Genomic DNA, 24,230 nt, shown 5'->3' with positions numbered 1-24,230 from the left:
ACATCACTTTACAATGCCAGCCAGGTGAAACTCAAGTAATTCTGTTTTTTGTGACATCAAAGCTTTGTGTTTGATTCACATTCTTAAAGAGAAGTTTCTGCCTCTCATATGCTGCCCCATGTGCAAAGTCACTAATGTATGCACAGCATCACACAGTTCAAATCAAAATGAATTAACGATGCTGCTTTGCATTGTCAAGCCAGCAGCAGGTCCTATTGATTTCTCTTATGCTCCTATTGGCTTTTTTCCTAATCCTTCAGGCAACCTCTCTCATTTGACCAAATGCCCCATTTTGTATGTGTATAAGTAGGTTAACGGTGGCAAACGGTCAAAGGCTTGCTCCTCCAATAACCAGCACCAATCAAATGGCAAAGGCTGAATCTAGAAAAGACAAGTTAATAATAAGTTAGCACAACAAATATGTAGAACATAGTAATCATTATCTTAATCTGATGTGCAGTTGTCTCATTTATGTATACACATGAATTTGGAAGGTGAGTACAACATTGTGTTCGTCACTTGTCCTTACATCACAGCTGTTTTCATTTCACACGTCTTCTCCGAAAGGTTCTTGCTGTAAGCAAGAACTTCCATGTTTTTTACCCAGCTTGCTAGAAGGAAGGGGGTGACAGAGGAAATTAACCCTCTGTAGCATTTGAAAGGATAAGAAGTGAAGATAAGATCGAGACCATGCAAGAGGAATCTGGTCTGTGAAACTCTGTTCTTGTCTACACATAGGATTAAGGCAAAATATAAACTGCATTTGTTAACGAGTTGTACAGTGTAGAGGGAAGAGCACCAGTTTTAATTTGTTCAATTTTGTTCTACTGTGAAGATAAGTAAAATAATTATGCAGAAAGAGAACCATCTCTAGCAGTTGGGGCTTTGCACTCTCATAATATTGCAGATGAGGTGAAAGCCATAGGAGTATAATTCAGAATATGTATGTTATTACAATTTTAGTTGTAATTACATAGATATATACAGTTAACCCCAGCATGCTAATAAGCTTAATTGATCACATAATGATCCTGAGATGTTCATCATATCCTATTGACCACATACTTCTTGTAATTTCCTAAACTGTTAAAACAGTTTGCTGGAGAGCAGCATCTTGTAACTACAGCATGCCTCGAGGTGTAAAATCTTTGGGAGTTAGGATGTGAAAATAATGAGCTATGCCACAGGGCTGAAGCCCCTGTGCTCCCCGTGTCAAAATGCATAGCATTAACACATAGAGGGGGCACTCGGGGAGCACAAATATGTGACCCAAGTGAGCTCATTCACTCAGCACAATTAACGCAGTGCACCGGCATTATGCATTTCTTATCTTTGCAGGGTGATGTGATTCTTGCAGCAGTGTATTCCCATCACATAAGTATTTAATAAAGCTTTATATTTATTTCAAGCAATAACAATGCATTTCCCAATATGTGCTAACAGAATTCTGCAGGTAGTTAAAATATATTTACATTCATTCATTTGGCAGACACTTTTATCTAAAACGACTTACAAGTGAGGTAGAGTACATCATTTAATTGTCAACAAAATATACATTTTAATTGTTGATTCGAGTTTGCACTTTTTGTTAACCACATTTTTCAGTTCATTTCATTTAATATTTAGGGCCAAGTCATTTCAAAGCTTAGTCCCCGCATACTTAAACACAAACCACCAAAACATTTTGGTCTTGGCATAAAACAGGTTTACATCTAACTTGTTGTTTAATGCTTGCCTTGCTTATTCAGTCAAACAAGCAGCTCTTGTCTTGCAACAAGTAACCTATAAGTAAACATGGCATCCTCGAATTGCAGTTTAAATGAACATGGGTGTTACAATTTGGAGAATGACACCAACGCATTAAAGAATTCACTTAAAGACCGTTCACTTGGGATAGTACTGGAGTAATGTCCTCCTCCTTTCTGTCGGCTTATGTTTCAGGCTGTATCTGAAACCAATTGGACTACGATTCCCAAATCCCATTCCCTGGCCCCCCTCAACTATTGTTTTTGAGTCATGTGCCTCAGTTGCAAAATCCAATGGGGGAGCTCGCTGTGGGGAGTCTGGCATGTACTTCGCTGCTACAGCAACGAAGTGAAGTACAAGCTGCAAAACTTCTCTGAAGGTATGGGAGTGTTTGGTTTTGCGCTTTTACGGTTTTACCATTTCAACGACTAAAAAGAAGTAGAATGCTTCCCTGGGAGTAAGAACATCAACCTAAACCAAATGTGCACTTTTTCTACTTGGAATTTCAATTCTCTTGGATATCTCGCGATTAGAAAAAGTTTTTAGTGTTTAAGCGCAGACTGTTCAGCGAGTGTCAAAAATGTCCGCTGCGGAGCAGCTACTCAGCGCTGCGAAGTTCCCCATCATTTTTCTGCTATTTTCGGGACTGGAATTTACTCTTGGATTGGATCAGAAGGCCTGTCCGGCCCCGTGCACATGTGTTGGAGACCTAGTGGACTGCAGTCGATTGAAGTTGGTACAAATCCCGGAAAATCTCCCTCCATGGGTCGTTCAATTGTAAGTGTATTTAACGAGCTTTTGTTTGCCGTTCACTTCCAATGAAGCCTGAAGTATGGCTTTTTTATGAGAGCCGATTCAGTTTGTTCGATCCTTTGACTAAAGTAATATTGATACTAGCCTAACCAACAACGAACAAAGCAGCAGCACTGTACTGGGTAATGTTGTATGTATTACAAATAAGTATCCCATGCATACAACTTGGTAAACTTTGCTGTTGTTTTTCCCTATCTTAAAGATATGCAGTCCTGCTAAGGAATCTAGTTCGGGTATATTGAAGAAGAGGCATAGTTGAATTTAAGTCTACTTAATGTTTTAAATTCACCCCAAAGGGAGGGGGAGAGAGAAAGGAAAAAAAGAGAAAAAAATTCACTGCCTTGCACAACGCCTAGGCCTTGTGATGGTATTCTCGATGAGGTCTATCAAGTGGCGACCGTGCGATGGGTACATAATAGGTACATAATATTAAATAGGCGGCATCTGCCGTGGTCGTTGTTTAATTTATGTTAATGTGTTGTTACATTATTGCCATTGCTTTGATAAACTGTGAATAGTTTATGTGGAAGTTTTTTTTTTGCGTAAGAAACAACGTGTAAGTTTGAAAGTCAGTTTTCTTTTATAAAATTTAAAATCTAATTGTTTTAAAAACCAGGCATTGAACAGTTCGTTTTATATCCCTTATACGAAAAGCTTCAACCTACATTGATTGTAAGTGATCTATAACGTTACACCACTTGGAGTTTGAAAGGCAATTGTAATTTAGTTGAAATAACGTTTAATTTATATTGTGAGTTTCAGGAAGCTGTGTCAACTATGAAAAACCCAGGAAGGCTTTCAATTAGTTGTGGCTAATTCTACTCAAATTATTCTCAGGGTCACGCCGCTGTATTCATGAGATGTGAATGCCTGTACTGACAACATATGGCGTAAAGTTTTCAGTAACCGTAGGGTGCCTCTGTTGTGTGAAAGCTGTTTAAGAATGGTGATTGCCAGAGATAAGAATCTTAGTCCTTAAGCTTTTACTCATCAGTCAATTGGTTTGCAACTAGAATAAGACATTAAGAGTTTAACTACAAATAATCATTTATTTGGATTGAAGAATACATTGTATTCACAGACAAAAAACAGCATTTGCAGTATGGGTCTAGTTTTCTTCGTTTTGCCATAGGTTATTTACTGAATATATTAGTTTATAAAGGAGCAAAAATGACAGTACTTTGATATTTTTTCCTTGTATGTAGTATCAAATGATTTTTGGAAATGTGAATGAGTATTTAAACCTTGTGACTAAATGCACTATTTCTTAGTTTTTTTGGAGGCTTATATTTAATAGAAGGGGGCTCAGTCACTTGGGTAATTACTGCTGATAATGTACTTTCATCAGTGGCAATTCTAACAATGCTGGGAGGTGACCTGAATGTAAATAGCCTCATTCAAAGCCAAATCCTGGGTCAGCTGCAATTGTGTGATTTCTAATTGACATAATTCATACATCACAGTCTGATTCCACCTGGGTCACACTGAACAAATAGAAGAGCTGGCCTGTTTGACCCACTTTACCATAACCTGTGAGAATGCCAAAAGTCTGCAAATTGTTTTGGTGTACTTATGTATTTAATACAAACGTGAAATTGATTGTAAACATATTCAGGATTTTATACATTATTTAGCAGTTGTCAGTCTCCTGGTTTAAGCAAATTTTAAAGAAAATGTAAAATGCTCATTTTCCAATTAAATCATTACTTAAATCTTAAAGAATGTGGCAGGGGCTTAGTTCCCCTTTAGGCATTTTCTTCTTTGTTTTAATACAGTAATTCCTACATGCTCTGGTGCCTTTCAATTGATAAAATGTGTCAATGTAAGCAAAACAGAAAAATGTCATGTGTTGACATAACAATCTTACTGCCAGTAACAATCATTATTGTCATCTTCATTTTGCTTTGAAAAAAAAAGCAAAGCAGTGGGTTCATGATGTCACATTGTAAATTAAGCAGTCCTATTCCTCCTTTTGACTCACTAAAATATGTAGGCTAACGCTGGAAACTTGATTTTGCCAGGAATGAAACACACGGTCCCTTGACCACAGCAACCCCTGAAAAAATTTCCACACTAAAAATCTTGTGCTCAGGCCTTGGTGATTTATGAGCTGCTCTCCAGCAAGCCCTAAAACCCTCAACCACTCTGGCTTTTGTTCTCCCGTCCCCCTTCTTCTGCTGAATTAGCAGCTGCGCAGCTCCTGATGGAACCGATTAGGGAGCTGTCGCTGCATTCGCATCTCAGACGTGCAGGGATGGTTCTGTTCGAGCCTTCCCCTTTCCCCCTGCCAGGAAAAATAGATCTGATGATTTGCCCAAATCTGGAAAGAAATGCCTTTTCACGCCTCATAGAAAGAGATGAAGACCCGAGTGTGTGTGCTGGCTTTGACTTTTCCTTTTGGAAGTTTGGAAAGGGATGTTTGTGTGTCTGCTGTGAGTTTGAACACTCGTGCTTCGTCCGTCCCGTAAACCTGGCCATTTCCACCTTCCCCTTTTTTCACACCTCTCTGAAAGCAGACGCTGTTGACGCTGAAGGGTGTTAAAGTTTTGCTCCCACACATCTTGCTTGGTTACAATGAACACAGTACAGGAATAAGCCTTAGGGTGACTCTTTGCAAATGTAAAACCCAAAGAAAGTGGTTTGTTTGTACATACCAAGGGCCATTTACTTGCTTTGTGCCTCCCCTTTCAGTGTTTCTGAAACTAAAAACTGTTTTCAGGCTTGTTACATAAAGGCAGACTGGTTTAATGAGAGTTGTATTATTTTTTTTCTTCAGAGAATAGTATTAAGTGGGCTGTAAGTGTTTGAATACAAGCTCTTACATAACGGCACTGAAGAAGTAAAGCGTCAAAGCAAAGTCCATGAATACTGTCTGAGGATGAGATGTGTTTTATTAATGCCTACCCATGTCATGAGGGCATGTGCCAGTATGTGGTAACAGGTCATGTTGACACAGGTCAAAGTCTATTTGAGCCACACGTTTTATCTGATCTGCGTACAGATCGAGATTTCTGGCAGATGCTAAGGTGCCAGAAACACTTGAGTTTATCTTACCATTTTGATAAACTCTGCAACTTTTCGTGAGTCTGCATGCTTTTAGAAACACGTGTTGGTCAGTGCGTAGAATGCAGGGCAAAAAGAAGCAAGAAAACACACCCTAAGTCATTAAAAACAACTCGGAACAAATGGACGCAACAGGAGTGATTCTGCTGGAAATCAAAGGCGTCTCTCTCTCCCCCCTCTCTCTCTCTCTCTTCTCCCCTCCCTCCCTTTCCCTCTCTCTCCCCTCCCTCCCTCCCTCTCTCTCTTTCTCTCTCTCTCTCTCTGGCACTGTGAATAGATGGCCTGTTGTTTTTCTCAGTTTCCCTTGATGGATTCCAGATGGAGGCAAACAGAGCTGTAGAGGCAGAGTCTCTCTGGCCCCACATTGTTGATGGCGCACGGCAGCGTCAATAACCCCACGCCTTCGTAGTCGACGGCCATAGCCAGGTCCTGGGCCTGTTTTCAACTCCCATCATAACAGAGCTCGCCTGTTACTCGTCTGGGGGCTTGTTTGGCCCATTTCAAAAGACAACGGCGTTGTGCGCTTTTTGATGTGGAGATACTGAGTTCTCTCGAAAATGGAGAATGTATTTTTTAATAAAGGATATTATTACTATGACTGCTCTTACTCTTCTGGCTATTCTGTGCGTTTCAAAGCTGTTGTACTTGTTTTGGAGCTGTTCCAGCTGTCACCCAACATTACTCAGTCCCACTTAAAGTTAACACTCCAGCTTCTCCTAATGTTCTCATAAGAACATAAACAAAATGGCCTGTATAATTTGGGATGAAATGCTTGAGGTGTAATCTATTTTTTTTTTGCAAATGTTTCTGTTTCTTTACAGGGATTTGAGCCATAACAAATTGCAGTCACTCGATGGGGCTTTGTTTACAGAACTGCGCCACCTCAGTGAGATGTAAGTATGCCCTGAACTCTGTACTTTTACAATAAACAAACATTCAAACTCACCCTGCTATGGGCTAAATGTGACAAAACCCCTGTTGTGTCTGTTACAGAAAGTTAACCAACAATGATTTGGACTCAATCCCCGATTTGGGACCCTGCGCCGCAAACATCACCGTTCTTAGCTTGTGAGTATGACGTTTTTTTTTTCTCAGGCTGTTTCACTCCCAAGTATTGCGTTGTTGGGATTCAGAAAGTGATGATCGATTGCTGGTGTTGTACTCACGTTTAGTAACTCCCTCAGGCTCGATGAAGTAGAGCTGAATAGTCTGGGACTGGCTTTGGGGAGAAGGAGTGGGCTGGTGCAGGGCCTCCCCAGCTCGCTTGCAGGCAGTCTCCCTGTGACTAGTTTTTGATTTGGCCAGCACTGACGCGTACAAAGTGACGTGTCGCAATGATCATATTGCTGCGCAAGGTTAAGATCTTTTAAAGCCCTTTTCGAATCCTTGTGGAATCTGCTGTGTCAACGGAAAATGTCATAAACTGTGCTGTCTGTATTGGACCAGTGCATGTTCTGGGTAGCTGTATTAAAATGTGCAGTTTGACACAGGTTTTCTGTGTCAAAAGCGTGTTTATAGTAAGGAAAGACTGTTACAACTGTGCATTTGAGAATTTGTAGCTGACATACAGACAAGCACAAGGACAACAGTTATTGGTCTAGGTGCTAAGAAATCCGTAATATACCATTGTGCAGGTACTATTCTTTCTATCCCATTTGTAGCTATAGTAGATCTGACTGATGAACACTTTCAAAACAAATAAATTACTATTTTGCAGTTTATTTTCATTCGAGTACTAGTTTACATGGAAAAATATTTTTCTTTCACTATTCTAGAACTTGCATACATGGCATGTCCACAATGAAGAATAGTTGCTATTCTCCTCCTTATTATCTTCCTTACAATAGTGTCTTTATTAAATAGAACAGGCTATTTTTTTCAGGAAAAAACATGAGTGCAAAAATGAAGAAACACATCCTCAATTTATTTATGCTTGTTTGTATATTTATCTCAAATGTGTTGTCTTCTAAACAAGGAATACTTTGGCATATGCAAGGGTGTATGAATATATAACAAACACTTGCTTTTCATGAGGTTAAAAAGACATAACTGACAACATCAGATCTGTTAGTTATAGGCTTAATGTGGCAACAATATTTTAACCTTTTTATCTCCAGAATCAAATACAAAACTGCCTCATTATGCTCAATATGCAAAGTCTCTGATTCTACTGTAGAACACGTGGAAGTTTGTTTTCTCTCTAAATGGCCCTCTGTGAGCTTTGAGTCCTTACTATGTTGAATAGAACTACAGCAACTGCATTCAACTTCCCAAGTAGGAATGGCCATAATTCTATTGTAGACCAAAGGTTAATTATAAGTCACATTGTAACACATATTCTTATCAGTAAGACAGCAACTATAATTATATGTACCTATTTTACAGCCTTTTTCCCCCATAGAAATTCAGTCAATTGTGACAGCACTTCATTAATGTAAAGAACCTCACAGGAGGTGGGTCATAGTGGAGCTGATCCACTGAATGAGCCTCTTGATGAGTCTGTAAGCAGATCACAATGGAATACTTTTTTTTTTGGTGTGAACAAGTCCAAGTCCTCATCACATCTTCAGCTTTTGAAGACCAAGAGCAGACCCATGTGTGAAATATCGCCAGTCCTTTCTCTTATCATCAGAATGACGGGAAAATCGCTGGCGTCTCATTCTTACCCTTTTTTTGCTCGCAGTGCGTTCATGTAAAATGCGTGTGTGTGGTATTTCCTATTGGACGAAGAACAGAGTTTAGGAAAGCCAGCATATGACTCCCGTTTCTGCTGTGGCGCCTGTAATGAAAACCAGGGCTCGCTTTGCTTTGGAGACTGCACAATCCAGTACATAAAAGAGCATGCATATTTCACATGTACGTTATTGGACTGAGCCTTATTTATTCCTACAATTAATAACACACACATACATATATAAAAGCTATATAGATCTAGCAAAGGAAGAAAGATTGATTGCTTGTTCAGCGCTTGCCTTGAAATGATCAGTCACTGAAAGGAATGTTCTTTGGCTTTGTGGATGGGAATGGGAATGCAGAGTGGCCTTACTTTGTAGACTGCATGTTGTGGGAGGTACTGTAAAGTTTGAGAAACAAACATTGGTTGAAATGGGGTTTCTGGAAGAAAAAGAGCACCATTGTTTAACTTCTTAGTTTGGACCAAAAAAAGGCAAATCAAATTTGTCATCAAACAGCTATCCAATTTTGCCATTAACATTGGGTACATGGCCAGAGAGTGAGTAAAGGTAATGCGATCAATATAAGGATAAGGAGGGATAAAATGCAGGAGAAAACCTTGCTAAGCCCAGACTCTATGTTTCAAAAGTCTTCTATAAACAAGGAAACCTACAGCCGCTTCAGATTTTTTTATTAGCCCTTGGAATCACTGCGGAATTGGAAAGACCACCAAAGGCAGCAAGATGAATTTCTTTGCAAGTATTGAAAACCCTGAATAGTTAAACCCCATAAATTCCTGGGAAATTGTTCAATTAATTAAGATGATCACGACTCAATTGCTACCAGCTGGTGAGTTATTGCCGTTTGTTTTTACTTCAGGGCCGGGTCAGGGGAGTCAGAGAGAGCTGCCGCGATGTCTGCCTGGCTGTTTAAATAAGAACTAAGTGGCATTCGATACCCCAGCACTTTTTTTTCCTGGGCCAAAAAAGGGGGGAAAAAACTGGAGTGCACCAAAAGGGAAAATTTTCAGACAGTGCGAAATATAGTACGGCTTCTGGATAGCTCCGTTGTTGCTGCCATCTTATTAATTATTTACAGAGGGGAGTCTTACGGCATTGGGAAAGTATGTTGAAATTAAAATTGATTCTGAGAAGTGAATAGTTTTTGTTGCTTCATTCGTTTCTTTGTTGTGTGGAATCTTTAGCTGCTCTTGCTTTGGTCTTCCTGGCCGTTTTAGCAACTCCTTTTTCAGAACTGGATCCTGTTGTTCAGAAGTAGCTCATGTTCTGACTATACTTACTTTGGACTTTTCCTGAATATGAATTACCTCCAAATGCTTGTTTCATTTTGCATCTTACATGCCAAGACATTTAGCGATTCTGCTACAAAGCTCAAATAGCCATTTTGATACAGGGAGACTCACAGTACACTTGAAATGACCTATAATGTTTTTACTGCAGTAGACTTGTTTCTAATTTGAAAGAAATGTTTTGGTGTGGATGTTTCGGTATATAAAACCAGCATTTTGTTTGCTTCTATTAAAAAGTGCCAGTGGTTTTCACTCGTGTGAATGTTAAATAACATAGACATGCAAAGAGCATTTTGAAATTGATCCCGAAGGAATGAGTATTTTATTGATTGTGGGAATATGTCTCTTGGAATGAATTTTTCTGTGTTGCCTTAAATCCCTGTTAGGCCCAGAACTGACAAGCAGGCCTTAAACTATTAAGTAATGGTGCATAATAAGCTTATTTGGGAGAAAATTGGTTGAACAAATTTAAAGTCTGCGTAGTCAAAAGTACAATGCTGTACTTGTTTGCCCGCTCTTGGCCCCAAGAAGTAAAGATAAAGAGATAAGCACTTGGAGCACTTTAGTACACAGAGATGTTTTCTTTTCAAAGGCACTCATCACATCTTTCAGCATTTGAAGGAAAACAAACTTCCATTTGAATGTGCCATATTCACGTAGTCTTTGAAAACTACTGGATTGACTGGACTTCTTTGATATCATGTGGAACAAGTAATGACAAATATCTAAAAGTAAGTGGCCAGGCAGATCAGCTTCTATTAGGGGTAAAACAACTCAAGCATAATCTTCCCAGTTCCTGTCAATCAGCAATGTTATTTGTTAATCACAGTTTCTTATGCATTAAAGTAACCATTCTGTAGGCTCACATCCTTTGCCTTGTAGGTTAGATTTGGTGTAAATGTCACAGATTCTCTCTGGATATTAAAATATAGTGTACTTCCTGATTGGGCCTAACTAACATTATCTAACTAGCCTCCCTAGAGACATATCGACTGTGCTCTTAACTGTCCTAATAACTGCATGAGATGGTTACAATGGCACAATACTGCAAATGTATTTGAGCTGAACTGGCAAAATGGTCTGCCATTTTACTATCAAACCACCCCATGTACAGCATACCTTTCCATTACTAGCAGGCACAAAACAGCTCAGCATGTAATTATGCTATCCCATCCATCATAGCCCTTTCCTGATTGCCCATCTTGAGCCATGCGTCTTAAAATGTACTTCAACCAAAGGATTTGCCTATTTCAGTTATCATTTGAGAAAACAGATGATTTATTGTCTGCCATTCTGAACCAAACACTTTGTATCACTATTATTGTGATCTTCGTACCTTTTATTTGATATTCTACTTTCCATGGTCCCTTTTATATGTCCAAATAATGAGGACCAGAAAAATAATCTCTCTAATTTGCTTCCAGCAAATTTAAATTTTTTGGAGCAATGCACACGTTTTCCACGGTCCGTTCAAACTAGCAACAAGTTGGCACAGGAACCGGCAGATCTGCACCATTAAACTGTGGCATACGCACAAGGAAGGAATGTCTGACATACAAAAAGCCAAACTAAGTTCCTAAACTTTGGTGTGATTTTTTTTAGACAAGAAATGATTAAGAATCCAGTTGGATTGGATGGGTCTCCTTTACCAGTAATTGTAACAGAGAGGTTGAATATGCATTGTGTCGGTGCAAAGCGGTCGCCTCAGTTCTGGCCAGGTGTGTTTGTAGCAGGAAGCCAGCAGGCGTGCAGGTACAGAGACGAGCCTCATCACCTGCCTCCCTCCCACATCACAGCTGAAAGGCCTGAGGCCCGCTTTTTTGTTCGGGAGACATGAGGCGGCGCGGGGTGTTGACAGCTGCTTTGTGCCTCCAAGCTACCCCGAGCCATGGGGGCTTTATTCCATGCAAAGAACTGGAAATTCTGGTTTCCCTCTCCCCCTCGACCCATGGAGAGAGCGTGAAAACCGATGCCCCAATGCTGTGTGCCGTCAGCATGGCCGCGGCGTGCATGAAGTCTTCTGCAAATCTGCACACAAAAGGCCAACTTGTACCTTTTCATGGGTGGCTTACAGCGCTGGGTTTGGCTGACGGCCGCTGCGTTACAGTACTGAGTACAGAGTTTGCTTCTCTGCTGAGCCCCACTTCAGCTGAGTGACAATTTTTCCAAGCCTGTGAGCTCAAAATTGTTTTTAGGAGGCCGTGTTTTTCTGTCCCCCTCTCTGCCTCATTTGTGTGGGGGCAGACCGTCACGCTTGGCCTCACCCACAGCCTCCCCACAGTATTATGACATGTTCTGGCAGCCAGTGTCCCTTGTTACCGTTTTATGCCTGGTTCGTGGGCACTCCAGAATCGCTTGCCCTACATGTGTTCGACTGTGTGTGTTCATGGTTTGAACATTATACTTATCAGCTGTACAAGCTGCTGGCTGAAGCAAACAGGCATGAGCTTGAACCCCTTACTTGAATGTTCAAAATGTTCATGCATACCAAAGGCACTGTGTCTCTAGGTTCATGACGTAAGCACCAGAATGTTTAACCACTACCTGCCTTAAGCCGAGCTATACAGCCCGCACCAGTTACTGGGCAGATGGCCGAGAAATGCTGAATCATGGGCTGTCTGATTCTCAGTCCAACCATAAACATTCAGGATAGGTCCAAGTAGGAATCACCCAAATACAGTTTGAAGATGAGTTTTCAGATATGATAGGCTTCAGGTACGATAGGTTAAGCCACAGGAGACCCAGGATTCAACCAGATTGGGAGAGGTTGAGGGTGCTTTTGCGTTAATGCTCTCTCCTCCTCCCCCTGACCCTACATACCAGCTCTTAATAAAGCGTGACAGAACAGTGCTGTAAACATTATGACTGAGTGACATGAAAGCATTGTGTCACTGCTCATAGACATTTTGTGTTAGCATTTTGTCTAAATTGATTACTGCCAGTAGTTAGTATTGATAGTTAGTCGTACTTTAATTTTAGTCAGTTCTAGTTTAGTTGGGAACAACTACATTTAAAGTATTTGAGTGGCCAGTATAGTTTAAGATCTGCCCACTTGATGAGGTGGAGTGTTTAAAGGTAAGATAATGAGCTACATCACCTGAGATTTTCTATATTTCCCCCCCTCTTTTTGGAATGTTTCTTTTAGTAATGCAATAAAACAAAAAATCAAAGACCTTTCCTTACTGCACTAATTATTTATGGGAAACTTGAGAATGAAAACACCCTGACTGGTCATTCCATCAAACACACACCTACTTCCACTTCGCCCTGATAGGCCAAATTCAGTATCCTCATGGAAAGTGAGTTCTGGTCTGGACTTGCACTGAGGTGCACCCAGAGTGTATGTAGCGCACCACAAAAATCCCAGCTATGTTATAGAATAGGTGGATCACTTTATTAGCCACCCGGGGGAATGGATCAAATTCTTGTATACTTTATAGCCTCCCCATTTTTGGGGAATGGTCATTATGCTCCCAAGAGAAATCATGTCATATCTTCATAGCTGAATTACTCTAAATGTAAATTAACTCCCCAATTCTACAATCATTGCACAAGAAAATTCCTACCCCTGCCAAGTAGTACAGATCTGTGCTGTGTACAGATCTATGGAGAGTAGATCTATTCAGCTGTTGTAGACATGACTCCAACTGGTACTATACAATTTATGCCTCCAAATCCTAACGGTAAACCCAAGTACGTACAAGTTTGTTTAAATGTGATCTTTCACCCTTGTGAGTACTACTCACAAGAATAAGTCTCCATAGAATACCGTCAACAGAGTTTCTCAAACACAAGTTGTGCAGGTATTTGCTACTCTCTGTATTTTGAACTCCTCACATTACCTCGGAGGCAAACCCAAACCTGACGTTGACTCAGAGCTTAATTTCAGCAGGCCAAATTAAAGAGGCATTGATTTGATTTTTTTGAGGTGATGAGGGCTCTGCGAATGTGGCAGTGACCGGCGTGAGCTCCGCCGCCCGGCGCACTGTGAGGAATTTCTGTTTTACCCAGCGGGGCCCGCACAAAGGCAGCACTGTGCACACCGTGTTTATAAGCGAGCAGGCCCGCACTGCAATTTAGGAGGCGTGCAGCTCAGGAAATTGCTGGCCTCTGCCATGGCATGCTTTCACTAAGGGCACAGCATTCATCAGCCGAGTAATTGCCAGTTTTTAATGCCTTGTTAGTAATTACCTTATAGACAAAATCACACAGTGTAAAACCAGTATGTGTGAACTGTGCATATTGCGGTGGCTTCAAGTAGCTAAGCCATCCTTGCACTGACACCTGACTACACAGTTTCCTTACCTCAGGGTATGTGTTTGTGACAGGATATTACATTATGACAGTGGTCAAGCCAAAACAGAGGCTTTTATGTTTAACTGCTGTGATTGTCACTTGCAATAGTAAAACACCTGATCAGCTTCATTAATGCACATGCATTTGCATTTGTTCATATGGTTGTGTTTAATTTCAGAGCAAACAACAGAATTGCAAAGATTCCACTCGAGCGGCTGCAAGCTTTCCAATCTCTGGAGACGTTGGACCTCAGCAACAACATCATCAGTGAGCTAAAGGCCACATCATTCCCTGTGCTCCCCTTAAAAAACCTGTGAGTTTTCATCTTCTCTTCCACCATTGTTGCATCTTATGTTGAGAAGGTTCCTTGCAATCAGTTTACTAGCCTTCTCCCCCGACAATATATTGGTGAGTTGTCACTCAGAAAAGTAATTAAAGGGTCTAAATGTGCATTTTCCACTGCCTTTCCTTCAAGCTTCATGAACAACAACCGCATCTCGTCCCTGGAGTCCGGCTGCTTTGACAGCCTGTCCAACACCCTTCAGGTTCTGAAGATGAACAGGAACCGACTCACTTCTGTGCCAGCCAAAATCTTCCAGCTGCCCAACCTTCAGCACCTGTGAGTCACCACGGCCCATACCTCGGCCTAAGCGTTTCAGTTTTGTGTTTCACGGCGTAATTGCATTTTCTGATGAAAAGGTTTAGTTATTCATTAGTTATTTAGTTGCCATAGTTAGTCAGAAACTGAATAACTATGGTAACCGCATAAAGTCTGGTTATGCATAAGCCCTGGTGGAAATAAAATGAATATTTCAAGATGATTTTTTATGTTGTAGGTTGTAATTTGCAGCAGTAGACACAGCTGAGCAGCGCTGTAAGGCTCTAGGTTGCTGGAGCTGTATTTTGGCCATTGGACCTCTAGGTAGCTAGCAGGAATGAGGTTGGACCATAGGTTGTAGGAGAAACAGGAACAGGGTTGAACTGTGGGTTGTGGTAGTGAGAAGGACCAGCGTTTGAATGTGGGTGCTGGGATTGAAGGGGAGCCTCACTGGACTGCAGATTGTGATCCACAATGTGATGGGGTATGCAGGGAGCTGAACAGGAACCGAGTGAAGCGCGTGGATGGCTTGACATTTCATGGGCTGCACTCCCTCAAGTCGCTGAAGATGCAGAGGAACGGACTGAGCCGGCTAATGGACGGGGCATTCTGGGGCCTCAGCAACATGGAGGTTCTGTAAGTTTCCACTAGCGCTACACCTACAGACAGGGCGCCCGCACACTGGGGATGGGACAGGGGCCTTTGATCTTCATGTATTACAGCTTGGCTAGAATGGAATACCTGCTGCATTCAGCAGGGTACAGTACCGCAATGCCTCAGTACAAAGCTTATTGAATTGAAGAAAAGAGATGGTGAATTAACTGTAAAAATTTGCAGCTGTGCAATTTACTGGGTTCTGCACTGCTTGAAATATACTATGAACTGTTCATTAAGTACATAGTATTGTACCTGTATTCATAAGATACGTGTTAACATTTGCATATTAACATTTGCATGCTGTTCATTGTGTATACAATCTTTGACTTTCAGGTTGGGGTTACGTTATAACGGTTGTGGGTGTCTCTCATTTGCAGGCAGTTAGACTACAACAACCTGACAGAGGTGAACAAAGGCTGGCTGTATGGGCTGCTGTCGTTACAGCGGCTCCACCTGGCCCACAATGCCGTCAGCCGCATCCGACCAGACGCCTGGGAGTTCTGCCAGAAACTCAGGGAGCTGTGAGTGTCCCTCCGCACCTCACCCCTGCCAAAACTCTGGCCTCCTCACCGCCTGGGCCACCGCCTACTCATAACACGGTCTCCAAGGCAACACCCAGGGGTGGAAACGTTCAGGGTGGCAACAACGGCTTTCTGTTGTTGATAGCTCAAGCCAGTAGGGCTCCATGATGATACTTGACCATCCGCAGATCCTGAAAGGCATTCTTCCTCTCCCACTGAACAGAATGAATTGGCAGCGAGTGATGTTTTTGTCTGGGTGCGTTCAGACAACTCTGTCCAATTTCTTTTGAATGTGAAAAAGTAAACATTGGTTGCGCAACTCACCAGCGTTAGTGGTTGAACTATGTCAGTGGAACGCTGTAGGAGAAGGAAAACGGAAACTGTTGACGCGACTGAATGTCAAAACGAGAAGGTATTTGTTACACATAGAAAAATTCTGTGATAAAGACTTTCTGTTCCCATACCTGAAATGTTCATTGGATAAGGTTTTGAGGGCTGACTGGATCAAATTGGACTGCTTTTGCCTCTGTTCTGCTGATAACTGCTCTATTGGTCCATCCGCAGGGATCTCACTTCAAACCAGCTGACGCGGCTGGAGGAATCCAGTTTTGTGGGTCTCAGCGTGCTTGACGAACTTCATATCGGCAACAACCGCGTCAGCTTCATCGCTGATGGTGCTTTCCGGGGGCTCTCTAACCTGCATACCCTGTAAGTCTCCCCAACTATACATAACTGCACTTTGAAGACATGATCCACAGCAAATTCCCTCAATTTTAGCTTTGTGGTAGTGCTTCCAAAGGGGGAAAAAAACTTTGGAAATGTCTTAATTAATTTCAGCTGCTGTTGTGTACCAACCAAAGGATTGCGTAATAACTCAGTTTTTCATTATTTTGTTTGTGGAAATACTCTTGCGTGTTTAATATGTGAAAGAATCAATGTTTGGGTGTTTTATTTTGCATATGTGAAGTCCTAATGATGTCGGTTTGACCTTGGTGAGCTGGCAGAGTATAAACCCTGTGCTCCTCCAAGACTTAAAAACATTTCTCCACAGTTTAAATGGAACCAAATGTGAACTGTGCACAGAGGTCAGTGGAGGGCAGGCGTGTAGGTAGAGGATGGGGGTGGGGTTTACGCTGCCTCAGGTCAGTCATTTGTAGCCAGGCATGCTGAAGAGGAAGCTGGCTGTTTAGAGGGGTTGGAAATGGGAGTGGGGGTGGGGAACAGTCTAGCAGGCCAGACAACGGTCCATTTCCACTTAAGGATCTGTACATTTTCTGTATTTTCTTTAAACAGTTTATCCGAACACAGTTGAAATAAGGGTCACTTTCAACTTAAGCATTTTAGGGGGTGCTTGTACAGTGGTTTCCATGTTTTATTATTTACTCTTTTGTGTCCTCTTGTGTCTGTGTGAAAATATAAGCCATGTATGTGACCCAAAAAAAGCAACTCAATTTTAACATCCGCAAAGACAGTGAGAGACTTCTCTGAGTGATGTTGCTGAGGCCCATGTAAACCAGAAAGAGTTTACATTTTTACTGTCTTCATTTACATTTGCACAAAGCCAAAGGCTTATGAAGAGTAGATAATTTTCTCTATCTGGATCTAGATTTTGACTTGACCTTTTTTTTTTCCTTTTCTTAGGGATTTGAAAAACAATGAGATCTCCTGGACCATTGAGGATATGAATGGGCCATTTTCTGCCCTTGACAAACTGAGAAAACTGTGAGTTTGGGTGTTTGTCACTGAACCTGAAAATGATGTTCAGACCAGGGTAGTGCATAGTAAATGTTGTATTGACTTAAAACATGCAATCCTAAGTGTGTTTCTTACTTTTCTGAAACATGATTATGTAGATGATCCTTAAGGTTATGATTAAGGTTACTATAATAAGATAAGGTAGGAGAAGTGATAATGTAACTGTAGTTTTAAACATGGATTTCACATTTTAGGTTCCTTCAGGGGAATCGGATCCGTTCTGTCACCAAGAAGTCTTTTTCTGGCCTGGACACGCTCGAACACCTGTAAGCATCTATTCCAAAATCACAGACAACGAGGGCATTTTGGAACATTAAGTTGTCTTTGAATTCTGTTAAAAATAAATTAGGAACAGCTGTCTTGTTCCTGAGCTGAGTTTAGGCTTAGTTGTGCTTGATTACGCACCCTACACTGTAATTACTATTAAGCCCAGACTGCTTCTCTTATTTGATCACTGAAGTGTTTGCAGGCCTTCAGCTTTCCAGATTTGTGTTATTTACATTTTTCTTAGATTTAAGGAATTTAAACTTTTTGGTCATTTTACAAGGCAATCCTTTAAAGCAGTACTAAAAAACTGACTGAAACTCTCCTTTCTACAGAGACCTGAGCAACAATGCAATCATGTCAATTCAAGCTAATGCCTTCTCTCAAATTAAACAACTTCAGGAACTGTAAGTATATGCTTTAGTTAGTAGCTCATTTGCCTTGTACATATGGACCCAGAGCTATTTTTCAAGTATACACTACCTATAAATACAGTTTTTTGAAAGGAAAATCCTTGATCAATGGTGTAATTTCAGCAGCCCATCTAGGATTAAAACCAAGCCTCCAATTTCTTAAACTAGTACATCAGACTTTCCTGTACATGACACCAGATTTAACAGCCAACACTCTAGATCAGTGTTTCTCAACCCTCTCCTGGGTCAATCAACTCGCTATGAACTCCTGAAGCTGATAAATAACAAACTGATCATTTGAATCAGCTGTGTTGGAGCAGGGAGAGATCTAAAACATGCAGGGCAGGGGGTCCTCCAGGAGAGGGTTGAGAAACACTGCTCTAGATGAATACGAAAAAATCACAGTCACTACGCATGCCCCCTCCACACATAGGTACTGTAATTGTTTGTATGAAATAAAGCTGAGAAGGTGAGATCCAGAGCTTAGAGATGCCAGTTGACTGCTGCTTCCACAAACTTGGATGGCTATGGTTTTGGGAGGGAGGTCACTGCAGAATTCCTCTTCACCTGTGTCTGTGTGTGGTATACTGGCCCCCATGGACTACCTGCCTAATGTGGCCCACATATCCTCCCACAGGCACCTGAATACCTCCAGCCTACTGTGTGATTGCCAGCTAAAATGGCTGCCGCAGTGGGTGGCGGAGCACGGCTTCGTGCCCTTCATTAATGCCAGCTGTGCCCATCCCCTCATGCTGAAGGGGAGCAGTGTGTTCAGAGTCAGCCAGGAGGACTTTGTGTGTGGTGAGTCCTGCTGAAACCTGATATGATTAAGGCTAGGTTTTCCACATATTAAAATTCAGCTGTTTACCCCTTATTCCAGCAGTAATGCTACCAATTTCTTAATCATTATGGAAAATTTATAATGGAATAAAATGGAAAATTTCAAAGTTTGAACCATATGATGTCAGCCAGAAAACGTTTAAAGCTTACTTTGTGAGGGGAAAAAATCATTAGGATATATTTCAGCCATCGTACCCAGAACTCTGAGCAGTCATGAAGAAATATGATTGATAAAATAATGGAATTAAATAAATGGAACTGAATCTTCCATTTTTTTCGTCATGAACAGATGACTTCCCAAAGCCCCAGATCACAGTGCAGCCCGAGACGCAGTCGGCACTCAAGGGCTCCAATGTGACCTTCGTGTGTTCAGCGGCCAGCTCTAGCGACTCCCCGATGACCTTCGCTTGGAAGAAGGACAACGAGGCCCTGAACGACGCCGAGATCCACAACCAGGCGCACCTCCGCGCTCAGGGGGGCGATGTGACCGAGTACACCACCACTCTGCGGCTGCGGCATGTGGACTTCAGCAGCGAGGGCCGGTACCAGTGCGTCATCTCCAACCACTTCGGCTCCTCGTACTCCACCAAAGCAAAGCTCACCGTCAACAGTAAGGGCCTATTGCAGATCGTCTGTGAATGTATGACGATTCACAGTTGGGTTTCACTTCAGCTGCGGTTTCACAGATCATCATGGCGGCCTTTGCCAGACAGGACCACAAGGCTCATCCGAGTGGTCTGAGGAAAAGGGTGCATAATCACAAAACCATTTCATAAAAATGAGACCTTGACCGTTGATGAACATAACAGAAATCCATATAAATGACTGTGGATGGGATGTCTGTCTTGATTGAGGAAGTGTAAAACTCCATCTCACAAAACTTGAGTTTAATGGAATTATCCTATGAATGTGGTCCATCAGGCTTTGCAGTGATTCCCCAGCATTTCTAGGACAGTTGATCCAGCCCATTGCAGTGTATTCTTGCCTTTTCATATGGAGTGTGAGAGAGAAAAAGAGATGCGGGTTTTCTGACGCAATCCTATCCATTTCCCCAGTGCTCCCATCCTTCACCAAGATGCCCATGGATCTGACGATCCGTGCGGGGGCCACTGCCCGCTTGGAGTGTGCTGCCGGTGGGCACCCCGCCCCACAGATTGCCTGGCAGAAAGACGGCGGCACTGACTTCCCTGCCGCTCGGGAGAGACGCATGCATGTGATGCCCGAGGATGACGTCTTCTTCATCGTGGATGTGAAAACGGAGGACATCGGCGTGTACAGCTGCACTGCTCAGAACACAGCCGGAGCCATATCTGCTAATGCCACACTCACCGTTCTGGGTGAGAGAGCAATCGCGCATTTTAGCTTTAGCATTCCTATTAGCTATACTTGGATACAGTACCAGTTTGGACATACCTACTCAGAGTAAAAATAAAGAAAATCCCTTCTATTTCCTATGAATAGGTGTGTCCAAACTTTTGCTTGGTATTGTACATTTTCATATACTGAAACAGGCAAAAACTTCTGTAAATGTTTTTAGAGCGATATGATAAATGTGCGTATCTCCATCATTTTGGTATTAATAATCTGGCTTGTCTGTTTCCCAGAAACGCCCTCTTTCCTGCGGCCACTGATGGACAGGACTGTTGCCAAGGGGGAGACGGCCGTCCTGCAGTGCATAGCAGGCGGAAGCCCGGCGCCAAAGTTGAACTGGACCAAGGACGACAGCCCACTGGCGGCCACGGAGCGCCACTTCTTTGCTGCCGGCAACCAGCTCCTCATCATTGTGGATGCGGCTGAGGGGGACGCTGGGAAATACACCTGCGAGATGTCCAACCCCCTGGGCACGGCACGGGGGGACGTGAGCCTGGTGGTCCTGGCTGGCCCCAACTGTGACCCGGCCCAGGGTGGGGCCGTGGGGGCGGGGCCGGGGAGCGTAGTGGCAGAAGGGGACGGCTGGACAACCGTGGGCATTGTGGTTATTGCCGTGGTGTGCTGTGTGGTGGGCACCTCCCTGGTGTGGGTGGTCATCATATACCACACCCGCCGCCGGAACGAGGACTGCAGCGTCACCAACACAGGTGAGGCCTTCAGCTGGTACACCAGTCGCCACTCCACTATCACACGGGTGCAGTACATGGCATTCCATACATATTATTTACATGTACTTAATCCACATGGATGCGTGGATTAAGTACATCTAAAGAGTATGTGCATACAAATGTACAGTAACCTAATATAGTACAACCAATAACGCATACCCATTTAACCCAGTACAGAGCTGTGCGTACCATTTTGAATACTCCTAAGAGAACATCAGTAGAAATGATGGTTACTAGCTTCCTGACTTGTAAAAGTTACTCAAAGCGGTAGAAATTTGTTTTGTAGCAATAGAGTAATGACAAAACCAACCAAGGGACACAAATGTATACAAGATATGTGTATGCAATGATGTAATTCAGCAATGTTAAAGATACTGTTTTATGTTGCACTCTTCCTTTTGTTTCAGAAGCTAATGATTAATTTCACTGGGTTTAAGTGTGACTTGGGGGATGTGATTCTTATTTAAATAGGGTAGATGATATTTTAAATCACAGTTGGTTATTTTACCCCTTTGCTGGGCTTCTCTCAGACGAGACCAACCTGCCTGCGGACATCCCCAGTTACCTGTCATCACAGGGAACGCTGGCCGACAGACAGGACACATACGTCCCCTCAGAAAATGGCAGCAGCCACCAGTTCATGGCATCCTCCATTGGTGGCTTCTACCTGCAACAGAAGGACCTTGCTGGTAAGACCCGATGCTCCAGCTTATGGAAACTTATTGACAAGGCTCATGGGAGTATTTTCCTAATATCAAACACTACTTCAGATCAGTGTGCTCCCTTTGTGTCATGAAAGTTGGTATTTTTGCTTTTCAGTGCCAGAGTTCTTCAGGGACACGTTTTGTCATTCTCTGCTAGTGGTTATTAATGCTTACATAACAACATTCATTCAACAGGAATAGACTAACTCAAGCATGAAATTAATTTTAAGTTTTGCAGAAAAGGTTAATTATTGAAAAAGATTTGGAGGTAGGGTTTTGAGTAGTACATTAAGCCCACATAAGGCCAGCGCCTCTGAGAAGGCACACTAATAAATGTCTTTATTCCAAACAAACATTTTCAAGGTTATAAGGTATTAAGATATCAAATAGTCAAGAATCAATTTCTTTAACCACTGTAATATAAATGAATAATGGTTAAGTCACGTTTGGTATGACTGTGTACAAAAATACAGTCAGTTGAATGGCATATGTAACCCACAGGCCTGTGTCAGCTGGATACTGGGAGTGAGGCAGACATGGAGGCTGCCATTGACCCGCTCCTGTGCCATTACCAAGGACCAATCAGCTCTCTGCTCCGGAGAGGAAACCTCTATGGCCCAGAATCCACTGAGGCTTTTACAAGTAAGTGCCCTCCAAGGACCACTATTTTTATTTTGTGAAAGTCCAACAGATTCAATCTTTCAAAAGCCAGAAATGTCAACCAAAATGATTTTGGGGACATGTGCCAAAAGGAGGAGGGGGGGCACAACATTTCTCCCAGAGCGAAAGCTTTTCTCTCCGCCCTGCCTCCTCACCACTTGCCAAGTGGAGCGGGGAGTGCATGATGTCACCAAAACACCATGGAAAATTTATTGTGGGGGGCAGGAGGGAGTGTTTGCAGGGCTGCCTTGGTGTTGTACGGTAGGCAGACGAGTGCATAGAGGCTGTGTCATTTTGCCCTTGCCATTGGCATTCTCCCCAGGCTGTGCGGCGGAGCAGAGACCCACATTCGACTCTTACAGCGGAAGCCTGACCGGCTCGAAGAGAAGGGAGCATTATGGTATGCCCCTGCAAGACCCCTTCGACCCACTGGCTGCAGGGCTCCGGATGCCACTGCCCAGCTCCAGCCTCCACGGCTCTCTCCACTTGCAGAACCAAGGCTCGTCTACAGACAGGGACCAGGCAGAGCTCCGAGACCGACTGCATTCAAGCTCGTTCATGGGTAAGTCCAAACGTAAATGCATGCAGTCATAATTGACAGGTATCAGACTGCAAAACCTGCATGACTGAGTCAGCTCCTAGCATGATGTCATGAGCTTAAGGCTGTTTTTGAAGGGGGAGCGTGGGGTCAAAATGAGCATAGGCATGCAGTTTTACATGGTTTGTTGTTTCTGATCTCATGGTCCCATTGACCTTGGGGTGCAGTTACAATAGCACAGCCTTGGCTTGATTGCTCTTGGGAAGGTTAGGAGCTCTAACAGTTCTATTGGTGCTTTCAGGTACGTTTGGGAAAGCGCCCTGGAGGCCCCAGCCAGAGCTGTGCCCAGGGTTCGGTCCGGTCACCCCACGTGACCCTATGTTGTTGCACGAGAACCCTTACGCAGCGGTGGACATGGACTTGGACCACGATGAGGAGGCGGTCACCAGGCAAGACTCGACATCAGAGCAGAGCGCTGACATCTATGAGCTCCCCTATGACAGCAACAGAACGGGCCACTTCCCGCCAGGCCAAACAAGCACATAGCGGGATCTGTGCGCGGCGGTCAAACTGTATGTCCTTTTGGTCTTAATTAAGGAGACGACCAAAAAAAGCTACCTCACTGACGGATGCATTGCTCTGTGCGACACTTGAATGTATTTGAAATACATCATTTGGTGGAAATGCAGAAAAATGGACAAGCGAGGGAAAAGTCCGCTTTTTCACACAGCAATAGAGTGGGAAGTAACTTAAGTGCAGAAGTTAATGAACATGTATACGTTTTTTATACAAAGTATATTATATTTTGTAAATTAAGTGTAAATAGAATCCATTATTTTTGCTTACTGTTTCCTTAAAGTAGATTGTCAAATGAAAATGCCATGTTTATTACATTCTTCAAGCATAAGCTTTTGGTACAAGTTAAGCACCCTTTGCACATACATATATACAATAAAATGCCTTTCCATGTGCTGCTATATACATTGAAAATGCTGTGACTGTTTTCCGTTATTCCCTATACCTGTATGCACACAAGGACAAGGTAGCTTTATTCTGTAAAAAGACCCATTGTGGACTTTTAGACTTGACCATCCACATGTGAGGTACTGCTCTCTTTCCAAAAGTGGCCCAAGAGGGGAAGTGTTTCCAAGATGCACCACAGACTGCCAAGGACAAGCTGTGCTGGCCACAGACCCCCCACACCGCTGTGAGCGGCCCAGCCTGTGGACGGGGCGATGGTTTAAACAGCAGCTCCTTCTGATACCAAGAGGATTTCCCACC

The 24,230-nt window shown here is 42.8% G+C and overlaps 2 protein-coding genes across 2 annotated transcripts in view; one reads left to right on the top strand and one right to left on the bottom strand.

Annotated features, from left to right (window-relative positions):
* The window catches only part of zgc:165507 (uncharacterized protein LOC561188 homolog), a 44,098-nt gene extending 37,212 nt beyond the window's left edge, over positions 1–6,886 (bottom strand). Inside the window, exon 1 of the mRNA XM_036519866.1 lies at positions 6,789–6,886. The gene's annotated coding sequence lies outside the window, so the exon portion shown is untranslated. The remainder of the gene's footprint in view (positions 1–6,788) is intronic.
* On the top strand, positions 2,092–23,675 carry lrig3 (leucine-rich repeats and immunoglobulin-like domains 3). Its single transcript, XM_036519864.1, has 19 exons — positions 2,092–2,523; positions 6,444–6,515; positions 6,616–6,690; positions 14,079–14,213; positions 14,376–14,519; positions 14,991–15,134; positions 15,533–15,676; positions 16,241–16,384; positions 17,318–17,398; positions 17,626–17,697; positions 18,031–18,102; positions 18,746–18,909; positions 19,238–19,558; positions 20,004–20,285; positions 20,553–21,026; positions 21,578–21,736; positions 22,253–22,393; positions 22,734–22,973; positions 23,251–23,675. Exons 1-19 carry the CDS (start codon positions 2,327–2,329, stop codon positions 23,493–23,495), a joined length of 3,306 nt encoding a protein of 1,101 aa, XP_036375757.1. The 5' UTR covers positions 2,092–2,326; the 3' UTR covers positions 23,496–23,675.
* The last annotated feature ends 555 nt before the right edge of the window (positions 23,676–24,230 follow it).

Source organism: Megalops cyprinoides, chromosome 25, assembly GCF_013368585.1.
Source record: "Megalops cyprinoides isolate fMegCyp1 chromosome 25, fMegCyp1.pri, whole genome shotgun sequence".
Lineage (NCBI taxonomy): Eukaryota > Metazoa > Chordata > Actinopteri > Elopiformes > Megalopidae > Megalops > Megalops cyprinoides.
This window is presented reverse-complemented; position numbering and strand designations above follow the sequence as displayed.

What these genes read in the sequence shown, in the direction of transcription:
- lrig3 (XM_036519864.1), top strand. Translation starts at nt 2,327, where the DNA reads ATGTCCGCTGCGGAGCAGCTACTCAGCGCTGCGAAGTTCCCCATCATT. An exon ending in CTGGACACGCTCGAACACCT is followed by an intron (nt 17,698 to 18,030) that starts GTAAGCATCTAT and finishes TCCTTTCTACAG; the next exon opens with AGACCTGAGCAACAATGCAA. An exon ending in AGCAAAGCTCACCGTCAACA is followed by an intron (nt 19,559 to 20,003) that starts GTAAGGGCCTAT and finishes CCATTTCCCCAG; the next exon opens with TGCTCCCATCCTTCACCAAG.